The 17402-nt window shown below is 36.2% G+C and overlaps 1 protein-coding gene across 1 annotated transcript; it reads right to left on the bottom strand.

Moving 5' to 3' along the window:
* Nucleotides 1–1746: 1746 nt before the first annotated feature.
* On the bottom strand, nucleotides 1747–15313 carry EIF3A (eukaryotic translation initiation factor 3A). Its single transcript, XM_088967840.1, has 14 exons — nucleotides 15095–15313; nucleotides 14434–14530; nucleotides 13434–13915; nucleotides 12724–12939; nucleotides 12233–12601; nucleotides 12115–12144; nucleotides 11241–11468; nucleotides 10968–11129; nucleotides 10078–10296; nucleotides 9762–9968; nucleotides 9422–9628; nucleotides 5545–5625; nucleotides 5009–5210; nucleotides 1747–2459 (listed from the first exon to the last, which is right to left on the bottom strand). Exons 2-14 carry the CDS (start codon nucleotides 14477–14479, stop codon nucleotides 2026–2028), a joined length of 2883 nt encoding a protein of 960 aa, XP_088823966.1. The 5' UTR covers nucleotides 14480–14530; nucleotides 15095–15313; the 3' UTR covers nucleotides 1747–2025.
* Between the last annotated feature and the right edge of the window lie 2089 nt (nucleotides 15314–17402).

Below are 17402 nucleotides of genomic sequence, written 5' to 3'. Positions count from 1 at the left end.
TATTAAAATAATAGCTGATTGAAAGCTTAACACTTTTAATATAAAATTAGTAAATTAAGCTATTGCATGATGTCTATATGATCTGGGTTCTGAATATTGATAATTGTAAATATGGATTTACTGTATCTATAACTTATTCATAATTTTTTTCGATATTTAACACCACAGTAATTACTCTCGAAGATGGTAATAGTGGGACTCGAATCCTCGTATCTGCCGTTGGAACTACCCAGCTAACGTACCCACCACTCGGTTGTTTATTCAAAATCCAAATATTATTACGTGTTTATCCAAAATATGTCTCGCCACAGATGGACAATCTTCTCCACCATCTGAACCGGTCAGACTTAGACCCACGATACACCCTCTGTAGGAGCGTATCGGGGTGCTCTTAATATGATACGAATCGGCCAAAACAGGCCGATGTATGACAATTTTTTGAACCTTGGTATTGATTACTGATTTTAAAAAAGGAGCGCCTGTTTATCTGCAACAAGATTCTAATCGAACCATCCAAGATATCTGCAAAGAGTCAAATCATCATGGCATTTGGTTTTTAATCCATGAAACATGGTTTTCAAAACCAGACCCGACCGGAAAAACAGGTAACCGTTCAGCCCCCGGGTCCGGTTATACTATAAACCGGTAAGTCTTTAAAACTCATGGAAAAAATTAGAAAACCACTGACTCCAGCGATCGAACTGCTAAACCGTTCGACTCAGGCAGCGTTTCATGGGTTATCATTTTTATTTTAACTGATTTAAATAAAATAAAAAAGCAAAATGACCCTATCTCCCTGATCCCATCTCTTTCGTTTAGGGTTAGATGACCCCATTTTCGTTCTAACCCTTCCCTCCTCTCAGCCGTCACACCCAACCAACCACCTGCGGCAGCCACGACCTGTGTCTGATGGCGATACACAGCAACCGACGGCAATCACGGAAACCGGCGACGGCGGTGAGCTTCATTTACAGCGGCCAATGTTGATTCTGCAACAGATCCAACAGTAACAGTTGCAGGTTGCGACTATAACAAGCCCGGCGACCAACTTGCAGTGGCGATTTTGCTACCTTACGTGTAGTGACAGTGATGGTATATTTCATGCCCACTATTCTCTACCCATTTCCCAATTGAGTGTCAAGCTCGAAATTGGTAGTTCCCAATTGAGTGTCAAGCTCGAAATTGGTGGTTCCCCAAAGCTTTGCATTTTTTTTGAATTTTATACCTTTAATCTCGGGCCTGAAAGTGGGGGTGATTCCCAAAAGTTGAAATTATATTTTTAATTTTTAATTTATTTATGACATCACGGGTCAAGCCGTTCATGCCAGATGATTAAACCGCGTAACCAAAAACCGGTCCCCTGACAGATTCAGTTTCTAGTTCGTTTTTAAAAACCTTGCCATGAATATTTTAATCGGCGACAAAGTTAAGAACTAATCTGGTTTTCTGTTGATTTAAAGCTTGGTAGATCTAAAAACTTCTTAATTCCCATCACATTTTAATACAAGCCGGGCTTATCCATTTCCAATGGCAGCTGTCTATTGTAGATTTGTCATGGCCTTTTGCTTATCCTCTTAGGCTGTATTTGGCATTCCTTGTTTTAGGGATTTACCTCTTCTCATCTCGCCCACCAATCCACACACATCCAACAAAAACGAAAATAACAGGCTCCTATTCCATCCCCACGACAAAAATCACTAAACCTCCTTCAGGTTAGGTCTCCCAACATTCAAGATAGAAGTAAACTAAAGGACAAAATGCAGTCATTAATTGCCTCAAAATTACTTGTTCTCAAATAGACGTCTCAAAACATGAAAATTGATAGTCCAAACTACAAAATAAACAAATTCTTCTAACAGAAGAAATAAACAAATGTTCATGCAGCAAAGTCCTTGGATAAATATTTCTGCCTCCAACGCCTTAAGTATCTCTACCAAAAGAAAGAAAAAAGACGTGACACCTTTCAACTGTTGCAATCAGATAAACAACCTCATACGATGTTGTAATGCAGCTCTCACAATGATCTCAGCGCTCAGAGCCACCACGAGGTGGCCTGGATAATGACCATGAGGAGGTAGACCTTGAACCAGCCCCAGAATATGACGTTCTACGATCATCACCGCCACGCCACCTTTCATATTGCGGTGGGCGGTCATCCTGTTTGCCCCATCTATCAGATTCTGGAGGAGGCGCTGTGGTTCCTTGTAGCCGAAACTTGGGGACATATTTTCCAGGGGTTGGAGCACCAGCTGCAGCCGCAGCGGCTGGTACTGGCTCCGATGAACGGGCCAAAACAGCTGGCTCAGGACGCGCTGGTGGTTCATTTGCTTTAGCAAATCGGGCCTCCCTTGCGAGCCTATCCCTCTCTTCAATTTCCCTTTCTCTTTGCCTCTGTTTTTCAGCTATCTCATCCAATTTGGCCTTCCGCTCAGCCTCTTCCTTCTTTCGTCTCTCAGCCTCTGCAAATCAAAGAACCAAGTGTCAAGAATGCATTAAATAGAGAGAGAGAGGTTCAAGCAGTTACACACGCACACACCCACAGATATACAACACATGGGAGAACATCTAGTTAGGAACCAAGAAAGAACTTAATGACCTTCCCTGAACAACAAAAATCTAACTTCTAACATATTGCAATCTAGTTAAGAACCAAGAAAGAGCTTGTCTTGCTGCCTCTATTCAATGGGTAAATTTCAACCTAAGAGCAAATTGTCATGTATACTCCATAGCAAGTTCCAGATTAAAGTCATTCACTTTGTTGGAAAAAGTACAAACACAAGTAATACCATGGGGGTAAAGCCAAATTGATGCAAAAAACAAAAAACCAAAAAACCAAAAACAATGCAATTCAATTAAGCCAAGTCAGCCCAAGTCTAACTCAAGCACTATTTTTTTGGGGTAATATCAAGATCTGTGTTCCAAGGGCTGAACATGCCTCCCCCGCTAGTTTCACCAAAAAAATCCTTTTTTTGCCTCAAATCCCAATTTTTAATATTCTTTTAAAAATAAAAAATAAAAACTGATATAAAATATAATATAAACATAAATCAATATATATGCATATATTGTATGTGAAATATAATCATACATTATTTTATTGATGCAATACATGTCATACCTATATTACATACATATAGTATATTTCTATATATAAATATGCTTATGTGGTACAGTCTAACCCATCCAACCCAGACAGTCAAATTGGTGACCATACCTGGAGGAAAAAACAATCCAGTCTCCATGTAGGATATTTTAACATAGTTGAAAGTTGGTGGAAATTAAATTAAAAATAAATAAATATTTCTTATATTTATTAGAAAAATCAATATTATTAAATGTGATCAACTTTTATTATTTTCAATTTTTAAATAGTTTATAAATTATAATATTTATAAGTAATCACAATTAATAATGGTTATAGGATTATACAAATAATTATTTTTGTTAATGTTAGTAATTATTACATTATTAAAATAATTATTAGTAAATATTAAAATTTTTTTGCACAATTAATAACCAATTCATATTTGTCAGTTATCGTGGCAGTTTTAATCTTTTATGACAAATAATCTTAAGTGGTAGCTCTCACCACTAGTTAAAGGGCATATTGTTATAATGTATGAATCCACAAATAGATTCATGTTCATTTTTAAAACGGGTCAGAGCTGACCCGTTTTCAAAATCTTCTTCGCCCAATGGGTAAAATGGGTTCGACGATGGCCAGTTTTTTTTCAATTTGCAATCACTTGTACAACTATTTTATATGTGTTTTAATTGTAAAAACAGTATTACCAACACAAACAAAGTTGAAGTTGGAACATGCAATGGATTGAGATGTTGAGAGAGAGAAATAGAAAGACAGATAGATAGAGGAAAGAGAAAGAGAAAGAGAATTAGATGATTTATTGGGCTTGTGAGATAGATTAGGAGGTGCTTTTGTAGGAAGTTTTGGGTGGGATGATAGTTTAGGAGATATTTTAGTAAGGAGATGGTACAAGTGATTGGGAATGTGTGTGCATGTCTGAGAGAGAGAGAGAGCTTAGAAGGAGGGAGGAACGAGGGCTGCTGAAAGGGCAACATGAGAGAGATAGGAAAGGTACGAGGAGAAAGGGACAATGTAGGAGAAGCCTCAGATGGCGAAGGGGGAAAGGAGAGGCCTGCTGACACCGCCTGTTTTGTTTTAATATATAAAGATTAACTTACATGGTTAATATTTGTTAGAAAAACTACAAATCCAAGTTATACGGCAAGGTTGACTAGAGGCCAGATAACAGCAATCAAGTTATAAGAAGGGGGTTAAGGGAGGGGATGGGCTACCCCCTTTGTGGAGTCCCATGAAGCAAAAAAAAAAATGTTATACAGAGGGGAAAACACAATTTTGGTGCGAGTATGAAGTACCTAAAATAAAAAAATAACTTTCCAAGATATATTTGGGTTTGAGCCACAAGAAGTGTTAAATGGACTAGGAAAAGAAAATTTTGCCACAAATATACATAAAGGATCAGTAACCATCATCTAGGGCTGTGCATGTCAGGTAACTGATTTGAAGAATTTATACTATAGCAGACCTGGGATTCCAGGACGGCCCATTCAAATTTTTAACAAAATGCCAAGCTGAACGTCCTCCACATTGCATCCCTACTGTCATCTAACTATTTGTCCCACGTGAAGATAATGGGAGACATAAACCAGGTATAAGTAAGAAAATATATGCAGAATTTGGGAAGGTGGGGGAAAACTCTAGAATTCATTAGAAAGCTAAAAACAACAAGGCAGAGGGTTAAATGTCCTGTGATCATGATATCTTTTATGTAGAACTTACTAGGTCAGCCCAATCAGATGGTGATCTGCTCTAAACATATGTATGGAAAATCATGAGGGGCCACACACAAATCGCAGGGCCCCCAAGTGGGAAATTCACTTAATTCTGCGGAACTCGGCCAAAAATGTAGTGGGTATAAAAGGATATCTCTAATTAACATCTGAGATTTGGATAAAGAAGCTATACCTTCACGTTTTCGAATTTCCTCTTCTTCACGCAACTTATTCAGCCTCTCTTCCTCCAACTTCAGGAAATGTAATAACTTTCTCTTAGTCTCCCTTTCTTGTTTTCTGGCCTGAAGAAGTTTCTTGATTTTTTCCTCTCTCTCCTGCCTCGATCTTTTAAACTCAGCTTCTCGGCGGCTGACAATTCTATCCTGGAATATCTTCTGCAATAACATGAAAACCAAATTGAAATACCAATAATTAATATCTGAAATATTAAAGAATTGCCCCTAGTAGTTTCTTAACCAGTCTGTTAGGCACATTGTGGCAAGTTAAAATTTAAAAACAAACAAAAATATAGAACTATGAAGAATTTTCCCCTTTAGAGAACACAAACACTTGATTCTTCTTTTACCAACATTAACTGAGGCAGTTTCAATCAACTATAATTTTTTTGGTAAGTGTTTCAAGCACTTATGTGGAAACAAGAGCTCATAAAAAACTAGGATTAAATCTCAGTGGACATCCAGATGAATCATAACATAATGATGAACTAACCTTCATGTCCAACATACGTGCAAGCCTATTCTTTTCTTGAACATCTCCAGCATGGCGCTGCCTACTGAGTTCAATCTCTTGCTGCAGGGTAGTATGAAACATTAATTAGTATGGATAAGATTTGCAAACAGCAACAATGGGCAGCACAATGATTTAACTCCTGTGACATCAGTTAATACTAGCCAAGGGAACTGTAAAAGAGTAAGATCAGATGATGAATGATGATGCAGGAGCAAAAGTATCAAATTTGGAATTTTCTGAAATTTTATGTATTTCTATGACTTTGGACAGTAGAGGTATTTTCAGTTTCTTGTTAGGAAATTAAACTGTGAACTGTTGCCCAGATCAATGGTTCTCAGACCCAATGGGTTTTCACAAAAAAGCAGTTCAAGGCTAACAAAACTGATGATCTGGCCAGTTTTTGGGCTGGAAAATTTGACTATCCAAGTCAACGGCAACATTAAGACCTTGTTTATAGGGTATACCTTTCAATTTCTCAGTTTATTAGCATTAGCAGGTAGTAAGTCATTGTGTTATTTGATTCAAATACAAGGAGTGGCATTTTTGTAATTATGAAGCACAGTATTCTAGGCCACACGTCACTCTGTAAATAGATGCATTCTCTTCCTTTAGAAGCAAATAAAGAGCTCTTTTGCAAGTTTGTTGTAGGACTAATTCCTACAAAGCCTAGGGTGATTCTAGGATCCTAGGAATGATTCCTTGTGATCTCTCTCGTTTCTCTTTCTCTACCCTTTCTCCTCTCTCTACTACTCTCTTTCTAGCTACTGTATGTTTGTTCTAGCCCTGACTGCATCGAATCAGGTTATGAAACACATAATGGAATGAAACAAAAATATCTGCTTTAGAAGGAAAATTTACCAAAGTATAGGATCAAAAGAATGCACCTTTTATCTTTTGCATGCAAAAATGACTCTTTGTTATGAAAAATAGAAGATCAATTTGTCTTTGACAGAATTTTCTAGTATGTGCAGATATTTTGCCTTTTGATGAACAGAAAGTTTTATTAAGAAAAATTAATAGTGCAAATCATGAGAATCCGCAAGTTTTGATTTGATTTTGCTTCATTTTTTACCTTGTTTTGTTTGTTAATGTTGTTAAAATCGTACAATATGAGATTCAAATTGTACGATTAATATTTTGAATAATCCGTAAAGCGATATGAATCATACACATAAATCGATTTTTTTTGCAAAAATCATATGATTTATGCATGAATCGCAACGTGCAATTTATATGTAATTCATATGATTGTTTAAATTGATTTTAAAAATGAAAAGACTGTCATAGACCTCATTTTTTAATCCCATTTATATGGAGGATTGGGTGGGAAGAAAAACCCTCCTCCAAGACTGTTGTTGTGATGCGTGAAAGCTCCATACTACATAGCTAAGTCCTTTCTATTGCCGCTAGTCTGTTCAAGGTAAGTATTCTTCTTCTCCTTCTTAAAGCCACTATTACCGGAAACCCTCTTCTTTTTCATTAAGGCCCCATTCGCTTTTCGGTAAATTACTTACCCGGGTAAGTGCAGTTACCTGGGTAAGTTTTTCCTAGGAAACACTTACCCGGGTAAGTGCATTTACCCATGTTCTTTTATTTCTCATATAAATAAGGCAATGAAATGATCAAAAAAAAGGCAATGACCATTTTGGCCATAAAAATCCATTATTAAATAGGCCATTTTTGTCCCATTCAAGTGTTGGTAGCCTTCCCCCTAGGTGGGAAAGTCATTTACCCACCTAGCAGACAGGTATCACCTAGGGGCAACTTTCCCCAGGGTTTCAAGTAATAGAGCTCCACCCTACTATTTTCCACTTTTCTTTAGATTCCAAAAACAGAGTCCCTGCCCCGCATTTTCCCTTCTTTCTTAACTTTTCTCCAAAACACTCCTCTTATTTTTTGATGTAAAATACCATTTTCCTCCATTGTTTCTAACACACAAAAAAAGGGCTCCATCCAGCTATTTGCACCCTCTTCTTTTGATGCAAGCAGAGGTTTTTAACCAATTTTTTCTATCATTTTCAACACAAAAAACAAGGCACCGCCCTACTATTCCCCCCCCCCTCTTATTTAATGTAAACCAATGTCTCTTTTCCATCTTTTCCAGTTTTTTAAAAGCGCAAGGCGAGGCACGCGCCTTTTTGAAGCAAGGCACAAAAATGCAAAAAAATAAAAAAATGTCAGCAAATTAAAAAAATGCCAAAAATAAAAAAATATTAAACATAACATTACTAAAAAATATAAAGTTAAATTTTAAAATAATGTTTTAAAAAACCTATTATCTAAAATTAAAATACATAAACATAAGATGTAAAGCATATTCAAATGAGAATTCAAAAATAAAATCAACATATAAAACATTTTCAAGCATGTACACTAATCTCTTTTTTCACACAATTGCAGTACTTCACATAGCTAATGTAATGTAAAACAAATTACATTCCTGATTCTACGAGCCGCCTTTGTGCCACGACCCTCGAGGCAAGCCAAACAAGTCAGGTCTGAGAACCCCCAATTTGGTAATGTTGTTCATTCATTCATCCTAATAAAATGGATTATTAAAAAGCAATTAAAACTATAAAATCATTATTTTTTGTGTGAAAACTAAGAATTTAAGACCTAACGTGGATTTGTTTGGACTTGCCTTGAGGGGCGTGGCACGGTGGGTCCAGGGGCTCCACCCCCGGCCCAGCCGTTATGTTCAAAAAAAAGCAAAAAAGAGCCAAATTTTCAAACGGCGCACACCTGGGCTGAGGCGCAACAGACACACGCCTAGGCGCACCAGGCGTGCACCTTTTGAAAGGGCTGTGCCTAGGACCTAGGCGAGGCACATACCCTGAAATGTGCCTCGCCTGTGTGCCTAGGCACGCCTTTTAAATCACTGATATTTTCCTATTCTTTTTGTACAAAAAAAAGGACTTTGAACTACAATTTTCACCCTCTTATTCTCTTGATGCAAAACAGGTGTTTCTCCCCATTTTTTCCAACATTTTTACTCAAAAACAGGGGCTATGCCCTATATTTTTTTCCTCACATTTTTCCTTGCTTTTGTATCCTTTTTCTATGAAAACAGAACACCTAATGTATATTTAGCTTTTAGTGTTCAAAATTAAAATGTGTACATGAATCATGACATCTTAGTTTACAGTTTAGATTTAATTTCTTTAATCGTATATAATGTTTATATGTAGCAACAGTATCTAGAGAACATTATGGTTTTTTCTCTTTAAAAGTCATAGGAGTAATTGAATTATGATTTATGACTATTGCTCTAGTATGAAAGCAGTGCAATTGTCACTAATATTACCTACTTATGTACTGTCTGTAAGCTGAAAGTTAGAACAAAAAATCATTTGTCTTCCATATTTTGAGATATTTAGATATTCTTAAAGGTTTTTGACAACTTTCAGAAAATTCAGGAAAAAAATCTTATGATTTATGATCCGATTCTTGATACAATTCAGTTCAAAATATTTACAGATAACAATTTTCAAAACATTTACGGGTTAAGTAAAATAAAACTTGAAGCAAATCAAAGTAAAATTATTACAATCAAAATATGACCAGAATAATTCTTATAATTTGCACTTCCATGTGTTACAGTAGTGCAAGACATCACACTACAAAAGACAAATGCAGCCTTGTTCTCAAAAATAAAAGGTCTATTCCAGTGGGTTGGAAGTGTTTCTTTATGTTCTTGAGAGTTGAGGCTTTCCTATTGTTCAATTTCATTTTAAAGATTTAGCTTTTCAGACAGTGAAATGCAACCTGCCAAACTAGTGAAGCACAGAATTTTTTACCTGTTTTTCTATTAACTAGAATAAAGTATGAAAAAAACAAGGGAAAATTAAAAACATACCCGCAGTTCACGTTCATGGAGGATCTTTTCTTCCACCTGTCGTTGCTGAAATGCAGCCTCAATCAATGGTGCCTCCTCCTCTCTTTTCGCCCTTTCCATATAATCCATTGTTTTAGCAAGTTTCTGTAATTTCTTCTCCATTTCTTGCCTCTCCCTGAGTTGCTCACTCAAAGCTAATTCAATCAAGGTTTGCTTGGTCACTTTATCCTGCAAAAAGACAGATCCTCAAAAAATCTCCTCAGAGACGAGCTAAAACACAGAAAGAAGAGAAGAAAGGAGAGAATACACAATAATGTTTATTCATAGTGGAAATAAGATAAAACACCAAGTATAAACTTACCCCTTCTATGACTGGTTTCTTTCCCTTCTTTTTGCTTCGTTTCTCAGCCTCTTGAAGCAAAGCTTGTGCTTCTTCAAGCTCTCTCTCTTCTATTTCCCTACGGATACGTTGTTCCTCTCTTCTGGAATACTCAGTGGCAAGTCTCTTTTGTTCAGCTTCCTCAGTTATCTTCTGTAGTTTCAGTCTTTTTGACTCTTCCTCGCGTTCCTTAAGAACAAGCAGAATGAGAAATAAATTCCAGGATAAACAATTAACTAATTTTTGGGAATATGATATTGAGATGAATCCAATGAAATGCACATTAACAAATAATTACCATTTCCAACATTTGTCGTTCTTGTTCCTCCTTGCGTTTCTCAATTATTGATTTCCGAGCAAGAAGCCTCTTATGTTCCTTATCCACAATTTCAGCTAAACCAGGCAGGGTCTCTCCTAGTTTTGAAACCTTTACTGGAGGATAAATCATGGTCCTTGCTTTATTCAATGATTCAGCAAGGACAGTAAGGTGATCACGGAGCCAGTCTGATTCAAGATCCTGACAAAGAGAATTCAATTTGTAAATGAACCTCTAAATCCAAAATAAATAATGGCATAATTTGTATTTTCCTTATTTCATCACCCCACCACATAAAGCTTGAAGCCTTACATATTCTGATGAGGATTAAAGGAAAAATATACTGAATCAAAAGCATGAGTTAAAATGGATGAAAGGTTCCAATTACGAACCTGAATTTGATCATATAATGGGTAGAACTTTTAGATCAGGATTCAACCACTTTATAATCAGGATTTAAGATTAAATTCAAAGATTACAAAAAATGAATACTAAGTCTGTCCGCTTTGGTTGTTTCTCCACTTCAACAAGATAGTCGAGAATAGACCAGATGGTTGAAATTAAGCACCAAGGATGATAACAATAACATTGGCAAAAATGATGGTAATTTTTCCTTAATAAACGATGACGACACTTGACTTTACACTTTGCATCATTTTCATGGATTCTGAAATGGATCATCTGTTTCTGCTACCTGCTCAAATGCATGTACAGAAAAGTGTACATATGCTGAAATTTTATGTATTCTTAAAAAATTATGCGTTCTACAGAATTTCATATACCACTGTAAATTTTTTTAATTTATTTATTACTTCAGCTTAGAGACCAACTAAAACTCTAAAATCAGAAACTTTGTGGGCATGTGTACTTACCATATTACCAAATATAACTGCTTCCTTCATATGATCAACTTTCATTGCTACGAAATTATATTTAACAGCATCAACACAAATTTTTTCCACAACAGAGAAATCGAAAAATGGAATCATCCTGGATAGAACATCAATTTTCATTGTCCAATACACCTGGGAAACCTGAAAAGCAGAAAGCAGCACATCAACAATCACATCAAGGATAAGAAGAAAACTATGAATATCTTTTTCAATAACAAAACAATAAATAATTAAAACTTCATAAATATGCACCTGCTGAAGCAATCTCAATGTTGCAAGCTTTTCCAGTGCTGGAATATACTGTGACAGTTGCACTTCAGGAACAGAAGAAGCATAAGCAAGCTTGCCACCAAGCTTGGAGATCTTAGTTAACAATGGTTGGATTTTTGAAGCAAGATCCAAGGGGAGAAATTCATGTTCTAGGAGATGGTAAAGATCTTTTACTTCCTGAGACACGCATGTCATTACGCCTTTGGAAACCTGTAAATAAGACACAGATTAACCAATGTTGAGAAGGATAATAAATCTCATCCAATACACTACCAATATAAGATAATTTGTGAAATTCATTCAATCTTGTACAATGGTTATAGATAGAAGATAAATTATGATGATTTAGTGTCAGATTAGTTAAACAAAATTTGTGAATAAAAGGGGATACTATGATACCCAGACACCTGTACAAGGTGAAGGTGCCATATTGAGTTGACTTGGATACTTCAATTCTTGGTGTAAATTTCACATTTGCTACTGTACAAGTCAATCCAGATGCAACCCTTCCGTATATGGGTAATATGAAGAGATAATCTCCTAGAACACTTCAAGGATGAAGGAATTTACCACCTTCTCTAATCTAATTGGCATTTGTTGTTCTGCTCTACATGTTTTGTTTTGATCCATTTTCATCTCAGCCTTCTTACTCAAATGCCACAATGGGAAAAATGATGCAGCACAACATATGATTATAGAAAGTGACAAATCAAGAGTTAACAAATATAAGTTTATGGCTTAAGTATATATATTCATGCATGCAGGTGTGTCATACGAGATTAATCATAATTAAACCAGGAGGGGGAGAAATATTAAGTGTTGCTTGTATACAAGAACTAGAAAAGTCCAATCTTACCAACTCTGAGAGCAGCGTAGACCGTGAAAGCTGAAAAAGAAACACTCCAACAGTGAGTGAAAATTCATCATAAATCAGACAGAGTTGAAAGGAATTCAACAGGAACGGATCACAGTACCACTTCCCTGCTCTCACGCTTTGGATCAAGATTGAATCCTATAAGGCTTGCCATTCTCAAATTACGCTCTTTCTCATTTTCAAGCTCCAAATGTGAAGCACCATGTGTAAGATCATAGGGGGTCACGGAAAGTGCAGCTAAAACAACAGATGATGCTATGAGTTGTAAATCCTTTTGGGTTAAATTCTTGTTATAACTTTTCTGGAGTGAAAAAAGCTTGAACCACGCGTATGCATGATAAAGATGGCTGTCTGAAACCCAAAATATCTCCGTTAACTTAGCATAATAAATGACCATCAGGGATGATTTGGGGATCTTCTTAACCATGCACATCAATCCATGAATATCCTCAACTGAACGAAATGCCTCCTGCACACATCATGAAAGCAATAACATTAAACAGAAGTTTCTTGGACTAGTAAAGAGTTCTATTCAAATATCTACATATCAGCATGTTTCAAGACTGAGATAGGGAGGAAGATGATAGGAACCTGCCAGAGTTCGAGTTCAGTTGCAATCTTCAGCTGTTCAAACCTTGTATCAAGATAGAGTTGCAAGCTTTCTGGAGAAGACAGATCAGGTCGGTCTCTCTGGTCTCTATATTTGTTAAGATTCACAAGATGATTCCTAATAATTTCACATAGTCTACGAAACTCAGTTGTCCTTTTGTACTGTTTACAAAACTGGAAAGCCCGATGTGCAGTCATCTAGAGAAAAGAAATTCTGGAGTCATATTTTTGCCTTCCACCATAAATACTTAAAATTACAGTTCAATCTGCTAGATATAACATATTTCCATATGCCACATCAGGAAATGCATTCATTCTGACATAGGTGAGTTCAATCTGCTATATAAGACTTAAGATGTGTTTATAAGTATTTTTCAAATGTTTCTGATCCATGCCACTGAAGGTGAGAAGCAAATAATCAATACTCATAATGTACAAAATAATACAATTCAGAAATAGTGGATGTAGAACAGACATGGAATGAGGATGGAAATGGGCAGGACGAAGCATTTGAAGTAGAAAGTTAAGATTGTCTTGGTCGGGGGCTCTCTTTTGCTAGAATTACAAAAATGCATGCATGTTATTAGTTTTTTTGTGTTTCCAGAATTGGAAGAACAAAACCATGGGGTCCCCAGAGTTGCTACTAGTTACACAAATAAATAAACCATGAGTAAAAAGAGCAAGTAACTTACTGCATAAAGTGCTTCCAGCTTTGAGTTGTTACGCAAAATTTCAAGGACTGTTCTATAGGTTTCCCACAAAAATTTGAACCATGGAGTTACAAGCTCACGATCGGACCTGTCCTTTCCTTTCTCCCCACTCACATAACTTAGCATCAAGTCTTCTGGCCTTTTATCTGCTTCCAGGTCATCAACATCCAAAGCTTCTTCTAAGGCCTGTGCCTGACTACGAGCTTGCTCGGCTCTTTCAGTTGACAGGTGCATAAAATGCTTGATCACCTCCTCCAATGAACTAACATTCACTTGTTGGCATACAATACGATACTGAATCAAACCATCCTTGGCAAACCTGCCTCTTCGCATGTCCACACAGAGCTCTACATACTTAAACATTATCCGCTCCAGTGTCTTTTGCCATGCTCGATACCTCTTTGAGGTTATCAGATCATGAAGAGCTTGCAAGGCTGCTTGCTTCTGTCCAACATTGATCAACTCTGCACCATACACCATGAAAAAAGTGAATAACAATTCTGAAATATCGTAATGTCAGAATAGTATTCTTCACACCAGTTATTGACCAGAGGACTGACACCATGAAATAGAAGCTCGTATCAAAGAAGACTTCACACAAAATAATTTTCCCAAAATTGATGCCAGCCCCACACACAAGTATGAAAATAGCATTCCTTTTGGATGGTATCCAAGTTAGACCTTTAGTAAAATTCATGTACGATGATTATGCTTTAGTAAAATTCATGTACGATGATTATGCTTCTTCAAACACCATCACCTCTAAATATTACCACAGAACAATCAACTAGAGTATGTGGAGCAGGAGACTGAGTGGACGTCTTTTTCCCGCGTCTAAGCAGTTAAAAGTTTTCCATTTAAGGCAGCAAAAAAAAGATGAAAACAGAAAATCGAATAAAAACAAGAAAACCAAAACAAGTAGAGAAAGCATTAACACGAAAAGGCAATTAAATTTTGCAGATGGGGTAATAAAATAACTAACCTTCAGCACGCTTCAGCGCATTCTCTGGCTTCGCAAAAGTCGCCATGGCTATCAATCAACAACTTTCCCTGCCCAATACCAAGCAGGCCCTAATATTCTGATTCACGAAAACAAACTACAGTTACTTCCAAATCCACAAGAAACACGTAACTGCTCCAAAGGCTTCTCTTTTTCACTTATACAGAAAAAAAAAAAAAAAAAAAAAAAAACACTAAGACTCATGTAAAAATGATCACGATATATACAAAATCGAGAAAACCAAAAAAACAAATTAATGTCATAGTAAGAAACGAAAGAAGAAAATAATTAACGATTTGCACATTAAAATAGCGTTCTTTGATTAATCCAATCACTTCTAGGGCACCGAATTCCAACAAGAAATACATAAACTCTAACCAAAAACAAAAACGAGTACGTATCGACAAAAGTACCGATAATGTTGCAGTTACACCTAAAACACAGATTAGAAGTATTAACTTAAGTACATCAACTCGAGCATTCGTCGAACGTCAAAAAATAAGTCATAGATCAAAAGCAAACTTTCATATCCAAAAAGCGGAGAAATTTGAAACAGAAATAAAGATCGAGGACAGCTGGATGGTGAGGGGAGATGAGAAAAAAAAATCAAGGAAGAAAAAAAAGGGAAAAAATCCGAACTTACAGAATACGGAGATCCACAAGAGTCGCCGTTCTCCGTCGTTAGACGGAGAAGTTTGAGGATTGTCGCTAGTCGCCCTTCGCCGGTGGTTCTGCCACCACTGTAGCCGTTCTGAGAGTTTTGTTTGGGATGCGCTTCTCGCTTGAAGCAACGACGATGGAAAGAGAGGGTTTGCGAGTTTAGAGTCCCAATTTTAGGGTTGGATCTCAACACTATGAGGGCAATCGTAGGAATTCACATCTGCGCCCTACTCAGGGCGCCCCACTAACGCCCCACATGCACATCTCGGCGTGCATTGAGAATATCTTTGGGAGATGTGCATGCGGGGCGTTAGCGGGGCGTTAGTGGGGCGCCCTCCCTGGGTCGCAGATATGATCTCCAATTGTAAGTGTAGCGTCTATTATTAGCCGTCCGATTGGTATCAGATAATAGAAAGTCGGTGTGAATATTTGATCGAGCTTTCCTCCTACAGTGCGGGATCTGCTTCTCACAAATGGGCGATGTTCCCAATGCATGATAGGATGTGCATGTGAGGCGCCAGTGAGGCGCAATGTGTGAAGAGTAATCCGGTCTCCTCCCACATCCGTGTCTTTTTTTTTTGGTCGAACACGTCGGTGAGATGAATCCAGATCTCCTACCCACAAGAATCTGTCCACGTCTACCCACATAACATCCCATAATCGCACCCATACATGGAGAATATCTCATCCTCTTACATAATTAGAAGTACCCATGGGATACACGGTAAAATCTGAAAGAATTAATAATTTTTTTATCATTAATTAATATTAAATTAGTAATCAAAATTTGTTGTTAATTAATTAAAAGTATTCAATTTTATTATTAATATCTAAGTTTTTAATAATTGTATTTTTATTTAATGTTGATTTATAAAAAATAATTATTGTTAATTTAATATAAACAAATATTTTTTAATAATTTTAGTTTTATTTATAATTTATAGTAATGTTAATAATAGTAATAATAATAATTATTATTATTATATTTTATTTTATTTTTAAATAAAATTTTGATTAACTTTAAATAAATAAAAATAATTAAAAAAGCTAACATTTTTATTAATTTCACTAATAATTAACATTTATATAGGAATGACAATGGGATGGGTTCAAGGCGGGGCACCCCATCCCTATCCCTGCCCTTTAGTCAATATACTTTACCCCATCCCTGTCTTGTTCCTAGTGTCAGGTGAGTTCAAGGCAAAGCAACCACGCTTCAATGTCGGGCGAGTTCAAGGGCAATGCACCCCACTCCTTATCAAGGATGGGGAATCTTCGAATTTACTTGCCCCGTCCCTAGTATTGGGCGAGTTCAATTAGAGGTGTAAATTGGTCGACACTTTGTGTGGATCATGCCATGTTGGCCCACAAGGCGTCCCGAGCTATACCTTTGGGCTAGTCCATGGGCCGAGCCTTTGGACCAGACCAACCCATGGATCAGGTCAAACCATGAGAGGTTCATTAAAAAATTTTGAAAAATATGTTTAAATTTTTATTCCATATGATTTTTTATGTATACAATTGTTTATATATACAATTAGACATAATCGTGGATCGGGTAGCCCAACGGCTCGGCTCGACTCGACTAGGCTTGACCCATTATTTTTCAGGTTTGGACAAAAATTCAGTCCCGTAGGCTTGAACTCGAGTTTTCTCAAATAAGCCCAGCCCGATACTATTACATATATAAAAAAGTACTTAAGTTATATATAATAAATAATATATATACATATATATATGCTTCTTAAATTATTAATAAATATCAATTTACTATTATCAAATATAAATTAGTTTATTGATTTATTAAATTATTACAAAATTAATATAACATTAATTTATAAAAGTATACTAAAAATAAGACATTTTGTGTATAGATCGGGCTTCGGGCTCGGGCTCAATTGGGCTTTATATAAGGGCTAGGCTCAAGCTCAATATCTAGGCCAGATGGTCGAGTTGTGTTTGGGCTCGAGCTTGCACATTTTCTATTGATAAAGAGACCCGTGTTAATTATAAAACTATTATTTTTTTTTTACAATTTAAAAATTTTATTTAATTATAGTTTAATATAAATAAAAATATATAACAGTTTATATATATATATATAATTTGTTATTTAAATATTATATAATAATATTTATCATATATGCATGTAAATTCCAAGTTGAACTTATTAGGGGTTGTTTAGCTTGGGTCCTATCCGCCAAAACCATCACTGAACTCTAGAAGTATCATACCCAATTAGACTTCCAATATGATTATCCCAAATAACGTGTCAAATGGTGCATATCTCA

Source organism: Nelumbo lutea, chromosome 2 (assembly GCF_056320005.1).
Source record: "Nelumbo lutea isolate HS-2025 chromosome 2, American lotus-T2T, whole genome shotgun sequence".
Taxonomy (NCBI): Eukaryota; Viridiplantae; Streptophyta; class Magnoliopsida; order Proteales; family Nelumbonaceae; genus Nelumbo; species Nelumbo lutea.
The sequence above is the reverse complement of the archived record's forward strand: the minus strand, read 5'-3'. Positions and strand labels throughout refer to the sequence as shown.